Source organism: Vigna angularis, chromosome 3 (genome assembly GCF_016808095.1).
Source record: "Vigna angularis cultivar LongXiaoDou No.4 chromosome 3, ASM1680809v1, whole genome shotgun sequence".
Classification (NCBI taxonomy): domain Eukaryota; kingdom Viridiplantae; phylum Streptophyta; class Magnoliopsida; order Fabales; family Fabaceae; genus Vigna; species Vigna angularis.
Window position 1 is genome coordinate 1,601,139 of NC_068972.1, and position 15,325 is coordinate 1,616,463.

At 34.0% G+C, this 15,325-nt stretch overlaps 4 protein-coding genes across 7 annotated transcripts; 2 read left to right on the top strand and 2 right to left on the bottom strand.

The window, feature by feature from the left end:
* The first annotated feature begins 587 nt into the window (after nt 1-587).
* Nucleotides 588-4,579, top strand: LOC108326548 (uncharacterized). 2 transcript variants are annotated; one of them, XM_017560112.2, is made up of 5 exons: nt 588-788; nt 1,264-1,449; nt 2,624-2,770; nt 3,324-3,535; nt 3,676-4,579. In XM_017560112.2, exons 2-5 carry the CDS (start codon nt 1,317-1,319, stop codon nt 4,429-4,431), a joined length of 1,248 nt encoding a protein of 415 aa, XP_017415601.1. In that variant the 5' UTR covers nt 588-788; nt 1,264-1,316; the 3' UTR covers nt 4,432-4,579. The 2 variants fall into 2 exon arrangements, with proteins under 2 accessions (XP_017415601.1, XP_017415600.1); XM_017560111.2 differs by having other exon boundaries at nt 788-951.
* Nucleotides 4,580-6,049: 1,470 nt separating this feature from the next.
* Nucleotides 6,050-8,780, top strand: LOC108324870 (uncharacterized). Of its 3 annotated transcripts, none has more exons than XM_017557805.2 (6): nt 6,050-6,244; nt 6,415-6,609; nt 6,867-7,081; nt 7,164-7,404; nt 7,934-8,070; nt 8,163-8,780. In XM_017557805.2, the coding sequence occupies exons 2-6, from the start codon at nt 6,486-6,488 to the stop codon at nt 8,388-8,390; spliced, it is 945 nt and encodes a 314-aa protein (XP_017413294.1). In that variant the 5' UTR covers nt 6,050-6,244; nt 6,415-6,485; the 3' UTR covers nt 8,391-8,780. The 3 variants fall into 3 exon arrangements, with proteins under 3 accessions (XP_017413294.1, XP_017413295.1, XP_017413293.1); XM_017557806.2 differs by having other exon boundaries at nt 6,067-6,244; nt 6,460-6,609; XM_017557804.2 differs by having other exon boundaries at nt 6,091-6,335; nt 6,460-6,609.
* Nucleotides 8,781-9,722: 942 nt separating this feature from the next.
* LOC108324960 (glycerate dehydrogenase) lies at nt 9,723-12,922 on the bottom strand. The gene is made up of 13 exons (XM_017557921.2): nt 12,744-12,922; nt 12,542-12,625; nt 12,297-12,437; nt 11,735-11,856; nt 11,481-11,562; nt 11,180-11,252; nt 11,010-11,101; nt 10,852-10,926; nt 10,646-10,753; nt 10,476-10,553; nt 10,330-10,374; nt 10,119-10,233; nt 9,723-9,943 (listed from the first exon to the last, which is right to left on the bottom strand). The coding sequence occupies exons 1-13, from the start codon at nt 12,864-12,866 to the stop codon at nt 9,921-9,923; spliced, it is 1,161 nt and encodes a 386-aa protein (XP_017413410.1). The 5' UTR covers nt 12,867-12,922; the 3' UTR covers nt 9,723-9,920.
* A 426-nt stretch (nt 12,923-13,348) lies between these two features.
* On the bottom strand, nt 13,349-15,238 carry LOC108324818 (B3 domain-containing transcription factor VRN1-like). The gene is made up of 6 exons (XM_017557745.2): nt 15,151-15,238; nt 14,519-15,014; nt 14,280-14,416; nt 13,924-14,197; nt 13,753-13,835; nt 13,349-13,671 (listed from the first exon to the last, which is right to left on the bottom strand). Exons 1-6 carry the CDS (start codon nt 15,223-15,225, stop codon nt 13,438-13,440), a joined length of 1,299 nt encoding a protein of 432 aa, XP_017413234.1. The 5' UTR covers nt 15,226-15,238; the 3' UTR covers nt 13,349-13,437.
* Nucleotides 15,239-15,325: the final 87 nt, after the last annotated feature.

Below are 15,325 nucleotides of genomic sequence, written 5' to 3' on the forward strand. Positions count from 1 at the left end.
AAGTTAAAAAGGTATTACATAATATAAATGAATATTTAAGTATAAATAATATATAACTATTTTAATTTAATAGTCTCACATTCGATTTCTGAAAATATAATTAGTTAATATGTTCAAGTTCTGTGGTCGCTGATGATGGCAGCAAAACCTGGCCTGAGGAAGTTATCTTCTGCAGGGACCCACACAGTTCCTTGAAAACAACAATCAAAGCAACGTAGCGTAACTGAAAAAGTAATTCCTTGTTTTTTATTTTTATTTAACTGGTATTATAAAAGTTGAAAAAAAATGAGAGAATAAGAAATAATAATAATAATCATAATTTAAAATTATCATTTCAAGAAGGAAGAGAAAAAATTATCATAATTTTAAAACAGCCTAGACTTACAATAATTAATAATAATTAATGAAAAAGAAGATCTATGATCAAAGAGATGCAATTGGTCCACGACAACTCAAAAAGAGGTAAACGTTTTCACACGTACGAAGCGGCAAAACACGTGAGTTTCTAGATGTTTGACAAATTTTCAAAAATTGTTTTCTTCTCTGTCATGCCACCATCCAAATCGAAAGTGGTTTAGCATTTGCATGCTTCCGTCCTCATCTATTCTCCTGCTTCTTTTTTTATTATTTCTTGCTGCTACGGTCAAAGACTTTCAAAAAGTTCTCTAATTCTAATGTCACCCCTGCATAGTCAAAAAACCAACGCTTCCCTTCTCTCATTCCTTGCTTTCTCGATGAAATTATACACAAAAAAGTGATAACCAGACACTTCTACATTTGTAATTCGGGTAAGGTTCCACCTACCACTTCAACTTTCCAACAACGCTGTCTCTGTCTTTCTTTGCTACTTTTCTTCCTTTTCAATCTCTTATCTATCCTTCGTTTTTTCTCCTTATTCGCTGTTTCTTCTCTCTGTTTTTCTTTTCTCTTTCATGGGTGTCTCCTTCTGCTGTACGTGCTTTCGTCCTGTTCCTTCTCTCGCACTCTTTAATTTCCATAGATCAACTTCTTCACCTAAAAATGTTGTAGGATTTCTGTTTGAGTTAAAAGGGGCGTGCATGCATTAAAAAAAGACAACCTTTAAAAACATATAAGTGGGTCTAGTTCTGTTTTCTTTTCTTGTTTCGCCTATGATTTAGATATATTGTTTGTGTTTTGCAAAGGTTTGGCTGCGAATTTGGTTTGCCCTATTTACTAGGATTTTAATGGGACATGTTTGCATTAGTTTTGGTTAATTGAGTTTTTATTGACTGGATGGAACAGTCACAGTACGATCGGTTGATACGAAAGGTGAGGCAGGGGACACTCAGAAAGAGATGGCTCAGACCGGAAGAGTTATACAAAACTGTGTTTATGCTCCAAATCCCTACCATGAATGCACCGAGGCTTGCTTGCAAAGGATCAAGGAAACCAAGCCTGGCAAGTCAACTAAGAATAGAAAGAGTTCTGGTCAGTTCTTTTCCTGTTTCCTCTACTTTTCTCATTAACTGCTATCAGTCTATTTCGGGCATCAATCTGATTTTTTTTTTCGAATGAGTACCACTTAGATATAAATTGCACAAGTTGTGGCATTCTTTTCTAAAAGTCACTTCTTTTGTCCTATAGAGTGAACTGTTTAATTGGGATGATGTCCCTTTTACTCACCTATAAAAGAAGGATCTTGATTCTTGCCAAGGTTTTAAATTTGTAGTCTCCGTCATGTTTTTTCACCTCATGTCGCCTCTTTGGCGAACAAAATGAGAAGAAAAAGAGTGAGATTTATCTTGATTCTGGCTTAGTATCCTTGATTATTTGGTAGAACAAGATCATAGTATCGTTATGCCTATAGACTAAGGATTCTCAACCACTCGTTAGCGCCTGATCTGAGATGTGGCTGCAATTGCGATGGTGATGTAGTCCTAGTGAGTTAACTTTGCGGCAATAACTGCGATCACTGACCACTTTTTCAAACCTTGTTCTCTGCATTTAGTTTCCTGTTCATTCATAATTGAACAACTCAAAACCGACTGATACTCATGTTTTATTTCAACAAATCAAACCTAGAACAACCGTTCAAAACTTGAATTGTCCCATCTTCATCCAACTGTTAATGCAATCAATGCCTGGAAAATTGACAGCTTTCAATCCTACTAACTGCTTTCTGCTACATGTTCCTGTTCTGCATGTCTGTTTTTCTTTCGCACTTTATGGACATTTGTCATTTTTTTCTGAGGCTGTTTTGACATGTTTATATATATATATATATATATATATATATATATATATATATATATATTTATATATATATATATATATATTTATATAAACTTTCTTTGAAACTTTATACTGAGCCTGAAAAAAAATAGCTTTAAAGACTCAATTTAAGTACATCGATAGATAGTGTAAAAGTTTTTTATATGATGCCCAGTTGCAAATTACATTGTATGATAAAAATATTGACTTTTGAACTAACTATGTAAAAAGTCGGGCGATTTCTAGTTGAATTACAATGTCAAATTTATTATACTTAGTGCATGAAAAATTAGATTATATAATACTTCAAATTTAAATGAACATATATTTGGGAATGCCTGGTTGCCAATGCCTGAACACTTGTAAGATCTGTCTTTTTTTTTTTCCAAAGATTATCGCAGAAGTGTTACAGATGGTGAACTTGGCAAAAAGATGAATGAAGGAAAACGTAGGCCCTCCTCAGGTTGCCCTAAAGCATCTAACCCATACCATGTCTGTGATGACAACTGCCAGAAAAGAATGACTGGGGCTGATCCAGGTTTCCCTCCATTTCTTATCTGCCATTTAAGGATTTCTGTGATATAAATTCGGTGAAAATTTTCTCATATTAATCTACTTAATTACTTGTGAATTCTGTCTTGTGTTGAATTTCTGCGCTCAGAGAATTGTAAAGCAAGATTTCTCCATTTATCTGATTTGATCTTCTTTCAGAAAAGATCTGTGACATGCACACACCCCATATGAAAAGACTGGTGTCATTAATGATTGCACTACTGTACTGAGTGTCATTGCTTTTTACAATTTAAACATTACACAGTCCATTATTGTATAAACCTTCACCATATATGTAATTGGTTTGTCCAGTTCAGAAATATATAGACATTGGTTATATATTATAATACGAATGGACCACACGCTTCAGGCCACCATGATATTATTTATCTATGATTCAACTTTGAATGGTGGTTAAGAAAACCGCTAGCAGCCTGCTAAATTTGTTTGACCAGTCAACTATGTTACTTGGAATACCTCAGATCTTCCACTGTCAATATGTTTCTTATTGCTATTCTGAGTATTGTTTTAAATTGCAGGTACCATGTCATTGAACTTTGACAGGAAAAAGAAGGTTGGTTCTAAGCCAGAACTCCCCGTTCTTGACAGCATTCCGCCCTCAAAAATTGGTGCTATTTATCTCTCCGATGCTTCATCGCCATTATCGAGTTATTCTGAACATACAAAGGGGGATTCAAAAAGAAACGAGCTAATACCGGTTTCTGGAGAAATACATGTCCTTGATGTCATGGTATATTGGCTTCTCTTTTCTCCTTTTTGGTCAAACCTCGCATTTTCTTCAGTCAAAAATTTCTGTTATATTATGGCCTAATACAAGCAAACCAAATAAGCATATAGTTGACCTGTCTCTTGTCCTTGTTTCTTTGAAAGCCTACCAACAACAAGGTCCAACCAAAGCAGAATGGGGACAAAAATGCTTCACAAAAAGTCGTTCCAATCACCTCTGTTTATGAGATGGGAGGTCTCACTAAACCAGATGGTGGGTCCATGAAATTTTGCTTCTCTGGTGCTCTCCATGACAACGAAGACAGTGACGAGGAGACCGAGTCGGTGGTTTCCGAGGCACGTGTCCCTGTCGGAAAATACCATGTGAAAGAAAGCTTTGCTCCCATCCTGAGATCCATCTTTGAAAAGTATGGTGATATAGGAGCAAGCTGCCACTTAGAATCAGTTGTGATGCGGTCATATTATGTGGAGTGTGTGTGCTTTGTGGTCCAAGAGCTACAATCTACACCAATTATGGAGTTGACAAAGTCTAAAATCAAGGAATTGTTGGCCATTATTAAGGATGTAGAATCTGCACAGCTTCGTGTGGCCTGGTTACGCAGCATAGTTGATGAAATTGCTGACAGCATGGAACTGATCGATGAGCAGCAAGTAGCAGAAATGGCAAAGGCTAACTCTGACCGTGAAGTGGAAACACTGAACAAAGAGCTAGAATCAAACCTTGAAAGTTTGTCCCAGAAAGAACAAGAGGTAACGGATATCAAAACAAGGATTGAAGAGATCAGAAAGCGATTAAGCGAGCTTCAGCTCAGGTCTTCTGATTTGGACAAGAACATCATGTTACTGAGGTCCAAGGTTGATCATTTAGATAGCAAATCTTTTCTAGATGGACTAGTGTAATGAAACCGCTAAGCCAATTTCTCTTTCAAATTTCCCCCTCAGAGTTATGATATTGCTTAAATTGTAGAATATGAAACTCAATAAACGCATCACGCTCGTATATTTTTAAGCTAGGCAAGGTTTTATATCATTACGTATTTTACCCACACATGCACATTTTTAAACTGTACTTTCATTTATTTTTACTTATATTTAAATACCCAACAACATTGGGTTGAAAATGTAGCCATATAGCGACAAATTCAAGACTTTATGTTATTTCCTTGTAAAATGTATACCTTTCTTTTTTCTATTATTCACATGATAAAATGTGGTCGGTGTTTCGCACTATATATGCTTTTATGTTCGGTTGGTGAGAATGAGGAAAGGGGTTTTGCTTTTCTTCTTTTTCTTGTGGGCTGAATGATTCAAAGTCTTTTGAAATTGGAAAGCTATACGTGTTTATTTGGACTAGATATGCCGACTGAGAAGTATTTTAGGAATTTGTAAACGTCTATTAAATTTTTTTTTGGAATATGTTGAATGCATAAGAAATTAAATTTACTTCAATAACACATTTAATGATTTTTATATATATTTTTTATCTTAAATATTATGTCAGGTTATCATGTTCTGATAAAGAAGTCTATAAAACTTAAACTTTAAATTTATGTGCCCTTAGTATATATATTTATATATTTGTTTGTGTAATATTTTAACAAGTTAGGAATGTAAATCCTTTGGTAAACGAAAATATATGACTAAATTGAATAAAAAATATTATATCTCTCTCTAAATTTTGTTAAAATTAATTATATTGCTTGTTTGATATGATTAAACATATTTTTAAAGAAGTTACAGATTTATTTTTGTATATGATAGGTTAGTTTGGTGGATTTATTTTATATCTTCCTTTCTTCTTTGTCTTATATGTTCTCTCTAGTTTATTTATTTTTTAATACTTTCTTGAATAAATAATTGCAGTTAGAATATTATCAAATGTAAATTATTTTCTACTTAACAATAATTGATTTAGAGTAAGCTTTCTTTTATTTTAAAATCTCTCTATCTTTAATATCTGGTTCTATTTATGAGTATTGCAACATTTTGTTTTGTCCATTGAGATTTTGATAAGTATTTTCATTAATTTGGTACACACACAAAAATTAAAAATAAGTGTAAAATAATTTTTTCTATATACATGTGTCAATATGTATTATGAGTATTATTATTATTTTTAAGTTTTCAAAATTAATCTATTATTATGATTGTAAATATAAAAATCATCACTAATATATTATTTTCAAAAAATGTTGATAACAATGCTTAGTTAAAATGGTTATAAACATTGTTAATTATGGTAAAAAAAAATTGGTAGCATCGTTTTAATTTTTAACAGATATATCATATTGAACTAAAGTTATTTAGTTATGAAAATTTTGAAAAATTAAATATTAAAATGTTATAAGAACTAAAACTGTATATTTATAAAATTATAAAAATAAAAACGGATTTTAAGTAAAGATAATAATAAAATCAATAGTTTTTGACAGTATAATATTTTTATTTGTTATTAAAATATAAATTAAAAAGAGAGAGGTGGTTTTTAGGGAGTCAAATCAAGAATACTAGCTAGGAATCCAAATAAAATAATGAATAATAGGAAAATCCCCTACAGCACTGCATTAAAGAATAACACAAACCCTAATCCCAAATTGGTTTGAAGAAAAAGAAAAATAGATAACATACCAATCACTTGGGTGCGGGATTGAATTGCCACCAATAATCTTCAAATCCGAATCCCATTCCAAACTCTTTTTCTTCTGTCGTTAAGGTTCGTATTCTCTTCTCTTTCGTTTAATGTTCATTGCGAAGTGCGAACCCAACATTAAGCAACAACAGATTCCTCTATTTCGATTTCTCCTGTAATATATGTTCTTTCAATTCCAATTTCTGTTTTCGCTACTTGTTGCTTTCAGTTTTTGAAATAAGAGTTTTAATTAGGGTTTTGACGAAAACGTGTTTACTTGCTATGCGGTAACGCCACAGATCAGGGGATAAATTCTCTGCGCGACATGTTCGGGGAACGAGCAGTGCATCCCGATTGCCGGAATGCCAGTAACCCTTTTCATGAATGCAGTGATTACTGTTTTAGAGTAATAGCTGAAGCCAAAATAAGGTCGCAACAACGACAATCTGGTTGGTGTTTCTCTCTACTAACTGTACTGTTATCTATTTATTTGATTATGTTCACGTCTAAATTCCTTCTTGGACCGTTGTTATTCCGTAAATGGTCACTGTGCTAAGTAAGTTGATAACTAAGATTATAGAACTTTTGTTTAATCATCTTGATTTTTTTCTTTGGTAGCTAAAAAAGTTTTTGTATTTTTTTGTTATAAGATGCTAGTGCTAAGTTTAACTATCCCTATTTACATACCGTTTTCGATGTCTATCAGAACTTGGCCAAGCTAGTGGTGGAAGTGACTCTAAGCAAGACATCCCAGATGAGTCACACGCGGATGAGGAAATACATGATGACAGACCCAATTTTGAAGAAAACACTGACAGTGATCCTGACCAGCCTGCTGAACAGGAAGCTGAGCAAATAGAGATTGACTACACAAAACTTTCTGGGAGACAGAAAAAGTGGATGGAATTGAGAGCGAAAATGGTAAAGTGGTGAAAAGTCCCTTGTTTATAGGAATTTATTTATTTCAAGAAAACCTTAGATTGTTGTTCTGTTTTCCTTGAAGCAAGAAGCAAAAAAACGTAATCAAATTGAAATAGCTGCTGAAAAAAAGAGGATGGAAGCTCCAACCGAGTCTAGGGGTGTTTCAAAACAGAAATGGCTTGAGGATAGGAAGAAAAAGATTGGAAAACTTCTTGATGCAAATGGACTGGATATGACAAACGCATATATGCTTGACACACAGGAAGCAGCAGAAGTAAAATACAAGAAATGGGAGAAGGATCCTGCTCCATTCGGATGGGATGGTATGTTCTGTACATTCAGTATGTTATTTTTGTGGCTGGCTTGTGTATAAATGCAGATTGTTGTACTGTTCTATTAGTGTGTAAGCTCCAATGCAGTTCCAAAAATATTCAGATTTTAGAGCTCATTTCTTGGTTAACTTAAGAGTATGATGTCTTTTCCTTAAAAAATTATCCTAGATTGAGTAAAGATTTTTGCATGTTTAGATTTACAATTTTTTAGAAATGAGCTATTTCTAAAATCCCAGTGAGGAAAGGCTCGATTCTTATTCTCTTGTTAAAAAGTTCAAAAAGTACTTTTTAGACAGAAAAGCTCAGAGCAAATATTTGTCTAGATATTTTTTTAACCATACAATACTCCTACATATAATTTCGGATATTTACATTCTCGTTATTTGAGATCTAAGGAGAGTTCTATCTTATGAGAAATAGATGCCTTATTATCTCTGTGTGTAATTGAATGAAAAATTATCCCAGGGAACTTTCATATTGTAGAGTGGTGATTGAATATAATAATATTCTATTTTATCAGTATTCAATCAGAAGTCATTATACAATGCGTACAAAAAGCGGACAAAGAATGTTGAAGTCGATGTAGAAGAATATAATAGAATGAAAGAGGCTGATCCGGAGTTCTACCGAGATGCTTCGAGTCTCCAGTACGGAAAGGTATACTACCAAAACATTGATATATTTTTTCAATGTTTGCATTCCATTACCATTCATTTTTGTATGACTAGCGGTCTTTCCTTTCATTTTAGGCTCCAAAAATCTCAGAGGAGAAGGTTGACAGGATGGTACAGGAGCTCAAGGATAGGGAAGAGAAGCGCAAGTCATTTAGCAGGAGAAGACGGTTTCACGAAGAGAAGGATATCGACTCAATCAATGACCGTAATGAGCATTTCAACAAGAAGATCGAGCGAGCCTTTGGTAAATACACGCTGGAGATTAAAAATAATCTTGAGCGAGGAACTGCATTACCTGATTAAGGTTATGTGCTGAAATATAAAATGTTCTGATACTGAAAAGTCTCAATGGTGGATTGCACTCTTTAGAGTGCCTTTCGATCATGTAATATTATAGTCTAATACTGTGCAATGCACATCTGGAGTCATTTTGAACTTCAAGTAGTGCATGCTTACTTGGGACCTGGGTTCCTCGCAGTGACACCCTTCCCATCATTACATAAATATGCTGTTTCTAAGGAGAGTTTATACCTCCTCACGTATATTCAAGCCTGAGTGTCTGTTTGGGGATAGGTATCTTCCTCCATCCTTTCCTTTGGGATCGTGTATGCATTTTGATGTTTGGATTGAAGGAAAGATTTGAATGAGATGGATTGGAAATCATACAATGAAATTTTATTAAGTTATGCTGAATGGATTACTTAGTTTATAATGGAATTTTATTGAGTTAAAAGAAATCTGGATCTACTTTCTAATAAAAACACCTATTTATCTACCCTCCAACGTGGGATTGATAAGACGGAATTGGATATTTTTTTCATTAAATTCGTGTTACTTATTTATCTTTCTTTAGCTTGTAGCCTCACGGTCGAAGCTAAATATAAACTCAGTTCTTTGCACCTAAAGTACTATAGCCACCAAAACCCATTTCGGTGAAACTCCCAGACTGAACTATGATGACACATCATTCTAAAACTGAATCATTTCTAGTTAAACGAATGTTGAGTTTACAGGAAAACATAATGTCATAACTTTTAGGATTTTGGTGTTTTTGATATGAAGTGATTATAATTTTGTAATCAGCTTATCCAATTATGCAAAAAATTAGTCTCTTGAGGCTTATTTTTTCTGTCAATTAGTCGCTTACCCAATTATGTATGCTATAAACTAGACGTTTGTTCTTTTAAAAGAAATTGTTACCACTTTTCATGTTTGTTTCAGAGGCAAATTAAGCGACATAAATCACCACAATAATGAACTAGACGTTTGCTTCAGAGGCACTTTTCATTGCAATTTTCAAAAAGGAAATCACCACAATAATGAACATTGAATCTAGCACAGAAATAATTTGGTCAATTAACTCGAATATAACTCTTCCGAAACATTTCACCGGATACACTGACACCAACGAAAGAAAACTTTAATTTGACTAGAGCTAAGCATTAACTATTTCAATTTGGTAAAATGTTTGGAAAATATCCTATTTTTTCAAATTAAAGGGATAGCCCAATAGACTACATGCGAGTTATGTCGAAACTCCAAGAAAGTAAACATTCGGTTGGTTTTAAGATAAAAACATATTCAAACATGCCAGAACTCTCTTCTCTTTTCTTCTGAAGAAAATAAGCTGAATCCTCATGTATAAGTTCATTTTATGTTTAATTAATGTTTTAAATGCTACAAACCCATGATGCTGTTATTAAGGTGACAGTCTTTGTATTCACAATGTCATCATACACGAAAAGTAAAGACTAACGACAGAGCCCAATCTCAACACACAAAAATTGTTCATTTTTGCAATTGTAGGCCCTTGTAGAATTGAACCATGTGTGTTTATAGCTTTGAACTTGGCAAACCTGCAAATAAAAACAACATGGAAGTCATATTAGAAGGACAAACCTCCTATTTGAATAAACTTTTCAATCAATATTTACGAACAAAATTTATTTTTTATCTTTTCTAAAATCTAACAATAAGTTTGCATAAAACTAGTTTTAAATTGAACTAATAAAATGAACAAGATTTCATTACCCAGAGCTTTTGCATTGACAATGCTTGGGCATGCAGCTGGTGGCTGGGCATTCTCATTGAGGAATGGTTCCACCCTATTGGCATCAAACCATACTGGATACCCTTTAATCTTACCCTGCACATTTTATAATTAAAGAATACAATCAGTTTTACAAGATACATGGAATTTTCATTTACCATAGAAATAAGTCCTACGTGGAGAAACATGTACCAGAACGTTTAGAGCTGCTAGTGTAGCCATTCCCTCACGGGTCCACTGCAAGAAAACATATACATCAAATAATTGAAAGTGAGTCAACCATAAAAGACTAATTTAATACAGAAAATTCTTCAGCATAATGTAAGTGTTAGCATTACCTTGGAGGCAGATGCAATGTGGGGTACCACAATGGCATTCTTCAACTCTGCAAGACCAGGTTTCATGTAGGGCTCGTCCTAATAAAAGTTTCAATTTCAAAAAGACTTAAAAGATGGTTTTGTTGTAATATAGAATCCAATTATTCAGAGATCAAAAAAGGGTCAGTTACCTCAAACACATCAAGTCCTACTCGAAACAGTGGATTCTCTTTTAAATGCTCCACCAGTGCAGCTTCATCAATAACAGGCCCTCTACTGCAATTTATAAGAATTGCTTCCTGCAACAAGGGCATCATCATTAGCAAAATGCAATTTGCATAGCTTTATTTCTGTAAATAATTGAGAGCAAAAATATGCTGCTTAAATAATTAATTACCTTCTTCATCTTAGCAAGTCTTTCCTTGTTGACTAGATGATAAGTGGTTTTATCCAACACAGGATGGAGACTAATCTGCAGAAGCACGAGCACCCATGATACAACATATGAGTTGGAATAATCAAATGTAACAAGTTACTGCTAAATGAAATTCTTACTATATCCGCCTCCTGGAGGACCTCATCCATGGTTGATGCCCTTTTCCATGTCACTGGGGTTTCACCACTTGCTTTCAAGAATGCACCATAAGCTGCAATAGGTAAAAAATAACTATTGGTTCACAATTCCCAGTAATTTGGTTTACAAATAGAACTTGGTAGAAACATGCCTGTGACAAACTTTTCTAGTCGTGTGGACTGGTAGAGATCAAAGTAGATTAGGTTCATCTTGAACCCTTCAACCTGATGCAGAGGAAAGGAACTTTATTGTCATCACCAAAGCAAAAACGCTATATAATGAACTTTCTTGCTGATCACCTCTAAACAATTTAGACATGAAAGAAGATTCAAGTAAAGAAATCAATGTCAGTGGTTATATTTATGAGTAACAAGTTTAGCATACAGCTAAATCAAATGAACCTGATATGGGAGAGACAATCAATGTGGGATTGCAACATATTGAAAATTTACCATCATTCTTGCATAAGCAGATCCAATACGACCAGCTCCAATTACACCAACAGTTTGTCCCTTGAGCAAGTTTCCAACAAATCTGTCACAGAAACAAGGCAAGAGCAGTTTATTCCAGCTTTCTGAAGAGTGTGTTACTTGCAATTCAGTGCATGAAAACTGACAAAGAACGATGAATATAAATTTCATGGTATTTAACATTACTGTTCACATAATGAAACAGAAAAGTAATGTGTAAAAAATAATTTTCATACAAATGAGGAAGCCATCCATCATATAGTCCTGCCCTCATGAATTCATCTGCCTCAACTATCCTTCTAGCAGCTGCCAAAGTCAGCGAAGCTGCCAACTCTGCTGTTGTCTCAGTGAGCACACCCTACAAATAAAATGATAATGTTACAACAAACGCAACCTCTTCAGGTTAACACTTCATCTTTTGCTAAAAAAATTCAGTAAGACTTCCATGAAAATAAAATAGAATGAGAAAATCAAGTTGTGCATATGATCTTTTGAAAAAATTAAACGAAAGAAAATCCATAAATTTAAGTGCACAAGTTATTTTCGTTACGAGAAAAGCTTAATTAATTCTACATTCTTATTTTCTTTTTCTACAAGTCCTATAAAAAGTTCATCCAAACTATGCCTAAGATAACTTCAGCATAACACATGAACTAGCATTTTAGTAATCCTTGCTGCACCCTTTATATTCCAATAAAAGCAACATAAAAAATCCTCAATTCAAAAATAATTAAAATACACATTCAATACATAATGTAGCAGTAATATCAAAAGGAAGGAAGAAAAGATATAGCTCACAGGAGTGTTTCCAACAGCAACACCATACTTGTTTGCAGCATCAACATTCACATTGTTATAACCAACAGCCATGTTACTGAAAGCTTTGCCTCCAGCTCTGCTCAAAGCAGAGAACAACTCTTCTCCCCAGTCTTCGGTCAACTGCAAAGAAACTCCATCAAATACCCACCAAGCCAAAACCAATAAAACAAACAAACACTAAATCAATTTGCAGTGTCATGCTCCAATATATTGATCACTATTACCTGTCCTATAACTCCATCGCACTTACTACCAATCAAAGCAATGATGTCTTCAACTGACAGTATCGTTTTTTTCTCAGTACATATCTGCATAGCACGTGCAAGACAAACAACGAATCAAAATTTTAACCATAGATATGCTTAGAAGGTGTCTGAACAAAAGCAAGAAACATAGTATAAAAAGAAACTTGGGAAGTTTGATTACTTCAAGGCGACAATCATTCTGAATGAGAAGATTAATCCAACGTGTTCCAGGCATTGATTTTGTGCTGATGACCCTGTATTTGCCATTTGGATTCCATACCTCAATGGACACTGGCTTGGCCATGAAGGCAGCAAAAGTGTGAAGTGGCTATGGATAGTGGAAGTTGAGGTTGTAATAATTTCAGTTGGTGTTTGCTTATAATGTTGGAGACTGATGATACAGTGTGCAACAGTGCAGCATAGTAATTTATCTGTGACCAATAGAATAGGTGCATGGAGAAGACTTCGACGTGAAAGTCAGCGAACACTTTTGAGATAACGTGAAAACAAAACAAAATAGGATGAGGCTGTGGTTGGAGTGTCTTTGGGCCTCTCGTTAGGATAATGTCCTTACTATTTCCTTAAAGACAAATATAACCTTATGTCTGTGGCTCATATCATAGTTGCCAAAATTCTTGTTCTCTATCCTTTCCATTTTTATTAATTTTCTAATTCTATTTTATTACCCAATAGTGAGAAAGAATCTTATTTTACCTGTAAATCAGACGAAAATTGCAAATAAAAAATTAGGGAAAAACATACAACAAATAATAAAAAATACACCTCTTAAATAAAATTTCATTAATGTCAAATTCCTTAAAAAAACATACATTAAACTAGATAGGTTTCAAAAGTAAAATAGAGAGAAAAAAACATCACTCGATGCATACTACAATGGTAACTTCAAACACCATCTTCTTCTTATCAATCAACTCGAATAGACAAATATCTCCAGACTTCAATTGGCACTCTCTAATAAATTCACGCCAACCACTGGTGGATCTACAGTAAGAGTCTAGCTTCACATTCCATGATTTCTTCCCAACTTCCAGGATCACTGCATTTGAATGACGAATACCATGATTTTTTAAGAAATCCCTTGGAAGATTCTGCATAACACAGTGAATCTAATCAGTCACATGATAGAAAACATGTTTTCTTTTCTAAAACTCCCATCTAATTAATCCTACCACAGAATTGAAATCCTTAGGTTTGATGCAGACACTGAAGTGATTCTCTAACTCCCTTTCTTTGCATTCAGGAATTGAATGATCTAAAACAATAAAAACAAATCAAAAGGTGAAGAAATATAGCCTGTTACAGTTGTAACTAGTAAGCACTGTTTAAGAAATACCAATAACCTGAAAACCTAGGAGAACTTGATTCTTCTCTGTGTCTAAAAATTATAACTTTGAATGAAATTCCCGATTTCTTGATTTTCTCAAAAACACATACATCCCCTAGTCGCAAGTTATTATCCTTTACAAAATTCTTCCATCCAGTAGTAAAATTTATTTGGTTACTGCTATTATTCCGATAAAATTCAACATGCCAAGGTCTGCTTTCAGATGTCCAAAGAGTAACACCGTCATGCTCATCTTCTTCATCTTCTGTTATGAAACTATTCGGCACCGTCTGTGTTAAATTAAAAATAAATAACATCAGAATTACAAATTAATTACTAAATATATGATTTGATTGTTTGGGAGAAGGGTACCATCATATGTCTTTGAATATATGATGGTTGCATTTTACGAATGAAGAAGGGATTCTTAGAGCGGAAAGATTCGGCTCTCTCCATAGCAGTGCCACTTCTAGTTGAAAAATTACAGGCAGAAGGTTTTCTTTTAGTAACTGTTGAAACATTAGAGTGAAAAGAGAAGAACAAAGGGTTACAGGATCTTCAAGATTTTGAAAAAGAACAGAAAAAAAAAAAACAAAGATCCAACATTTCACCTCTTTTTTGGAATTTTGTACTATGAAAACCATTTGCATTTTGTTCATCTAACTCCTCCTTGATGCTATGAGATGGACCACTTCTATTTGTAACATCTTCAGAGATATTAGGTGGGTTTCTACAGTTGGTTTTCACCTTCTTGCTAAAACGACAACGTGGTAAAGAAGATTTTGTCTTCTTGAAGTGTAGTGAAGAATTACCATTACCATTCTCTGCATTATCTAAAGTTGCTTCCTTTAAAGGGTACATAATTTCCAAGCCAGCTTGATGAAGTATGACCAACTCAAACCGAGACATACCCACATATTTGAACATCAAGAGATCATTTTCGTCCAAAGAATAAAATTCTGCAAATTTCTTCCATTTATCAAATAACCAAATGTCAGCACCAACTTTTCTCCACTTTACTTCCCATTCAGCACCTTTGGGAAGAAGAAGATGCAGTGGATTTGATATATCTTGCCAGTATTTAATCACAAAACTCCGAGGTATTCTCTGTCATGAAATGTTCAACAGAGTCAATATCATTACCATAATACTAAATGGAAAATGAGGGTCAGCCCTTCAAAATCTTGACTAAAAAAGGTACTTGATAAATGGAAGATTTTAAAAAGAATGAAAAAATAGTTACCAGATCCCCGTTTCGAAGTGTGTCTTCATGAATTTTCTTGAAGAAGTGAACGGCATTACCATCACCAGACGACATTGTTCGACGAAGAACTCGGTTTGGACCTTTCATATGTTAGAAAGATCAGGATGTCTTTTAAATTATGATTTATAGAACAATAAATGCATATAATTGTTCA

What these genes read in the sequence shown, in the direction of transcription:
- LOC108326548 (XM_017560111.2), top strand. An exon ending in TAAGAATAGAAAGAGTTCTG is followed by an intron (nt 1,450 to 2,623) that starts GTCAGTTCTTTT and finishes TTTTTTCCAAAG; the next exon opens with ATTATCGCAGAAGTGTTACA. An exon ending in TACATGTCCTTGATGTCATG is followed by an intron (nt 3,536 to 3,675) that starts GTATATTGGCTT and finishes TTTCTTTGAAAG; the next exon opens with CCTACCAACAACAAGGTCCA.
- LOC108324870 (XM_017557805.2), top strand. Translation starts at nt 6,486, where the DNA reads ATGTTCGGGGAACGAGCAGTGCATCCCGATTGCCGGAATGCCAGTAAC. An exon ending in GTCGCAACAACGACAATCTG is followed by an intron (nt 6,610 to 6,866) that starts GTTGGTGTTTCT and finishes GATGTCTATCAG; the next exon opens with AACTTGGCCAAGCTAGTGGT. An exon ending in TGCTCCATTCGGATGGGATG is followed by an intron (nt 7,405 to 7,933) that starts GTATGTTCTGTA and finishes CTATTTTATCAG; the next exon opens with TATTCAATCAGAAGTCATTA.
- LOC108324960 (XM_017557921.2), bottom strand. Translation starts at nt 12,866, where the DNA reads ATGGCCAAGCCAGTGTCCATTGAGGTATGGAATCCAAATGGCAAATAC. An exon ending in ACATTGCATCTGCCTCCAAG is followed by an intron (nt 10,375 to 10,475) that starts GTAATGCTAACA and finishes GTTTTCTTGCAG; the next exon opens with TGGACCCGTGAGGGAATGGC. An exon ending in TAGCAGCTCTAAACGTTCTG is followed by an intron (nt 10,234 to 10,329) that starts GTACATGTTTCT and finishes TAAAATGTGCAG; the next exon opens with GGTAAGATTAAAGGGTATCC.
- LOC108324818 (XM_017557745.2), bottom strand. Translation starts at nt 15,225, where the DNA reads ATGTCGTCTGGTGATGGTAATGCCGTTCACTTCTTCAAGAAAATTCAT. An exon ending in CACTTCGAAACGGGGATCTG is followed by an intron (nt 15,015 to 15,150) that starts GTAACTATTTTT and finishes ATTTCATGACAG; the next exon opens with AGAATACCTCGGAGTTTTGT. An exon ending in AAGTTCTCCTAGGTTTTCAG is followed by an intron (nt 13,836 to 13,923) that starts GTTATTGGTATT and finishes TTATTGTTTTAG; the next exon opens with ATCATTCAATTCCTGAATGC.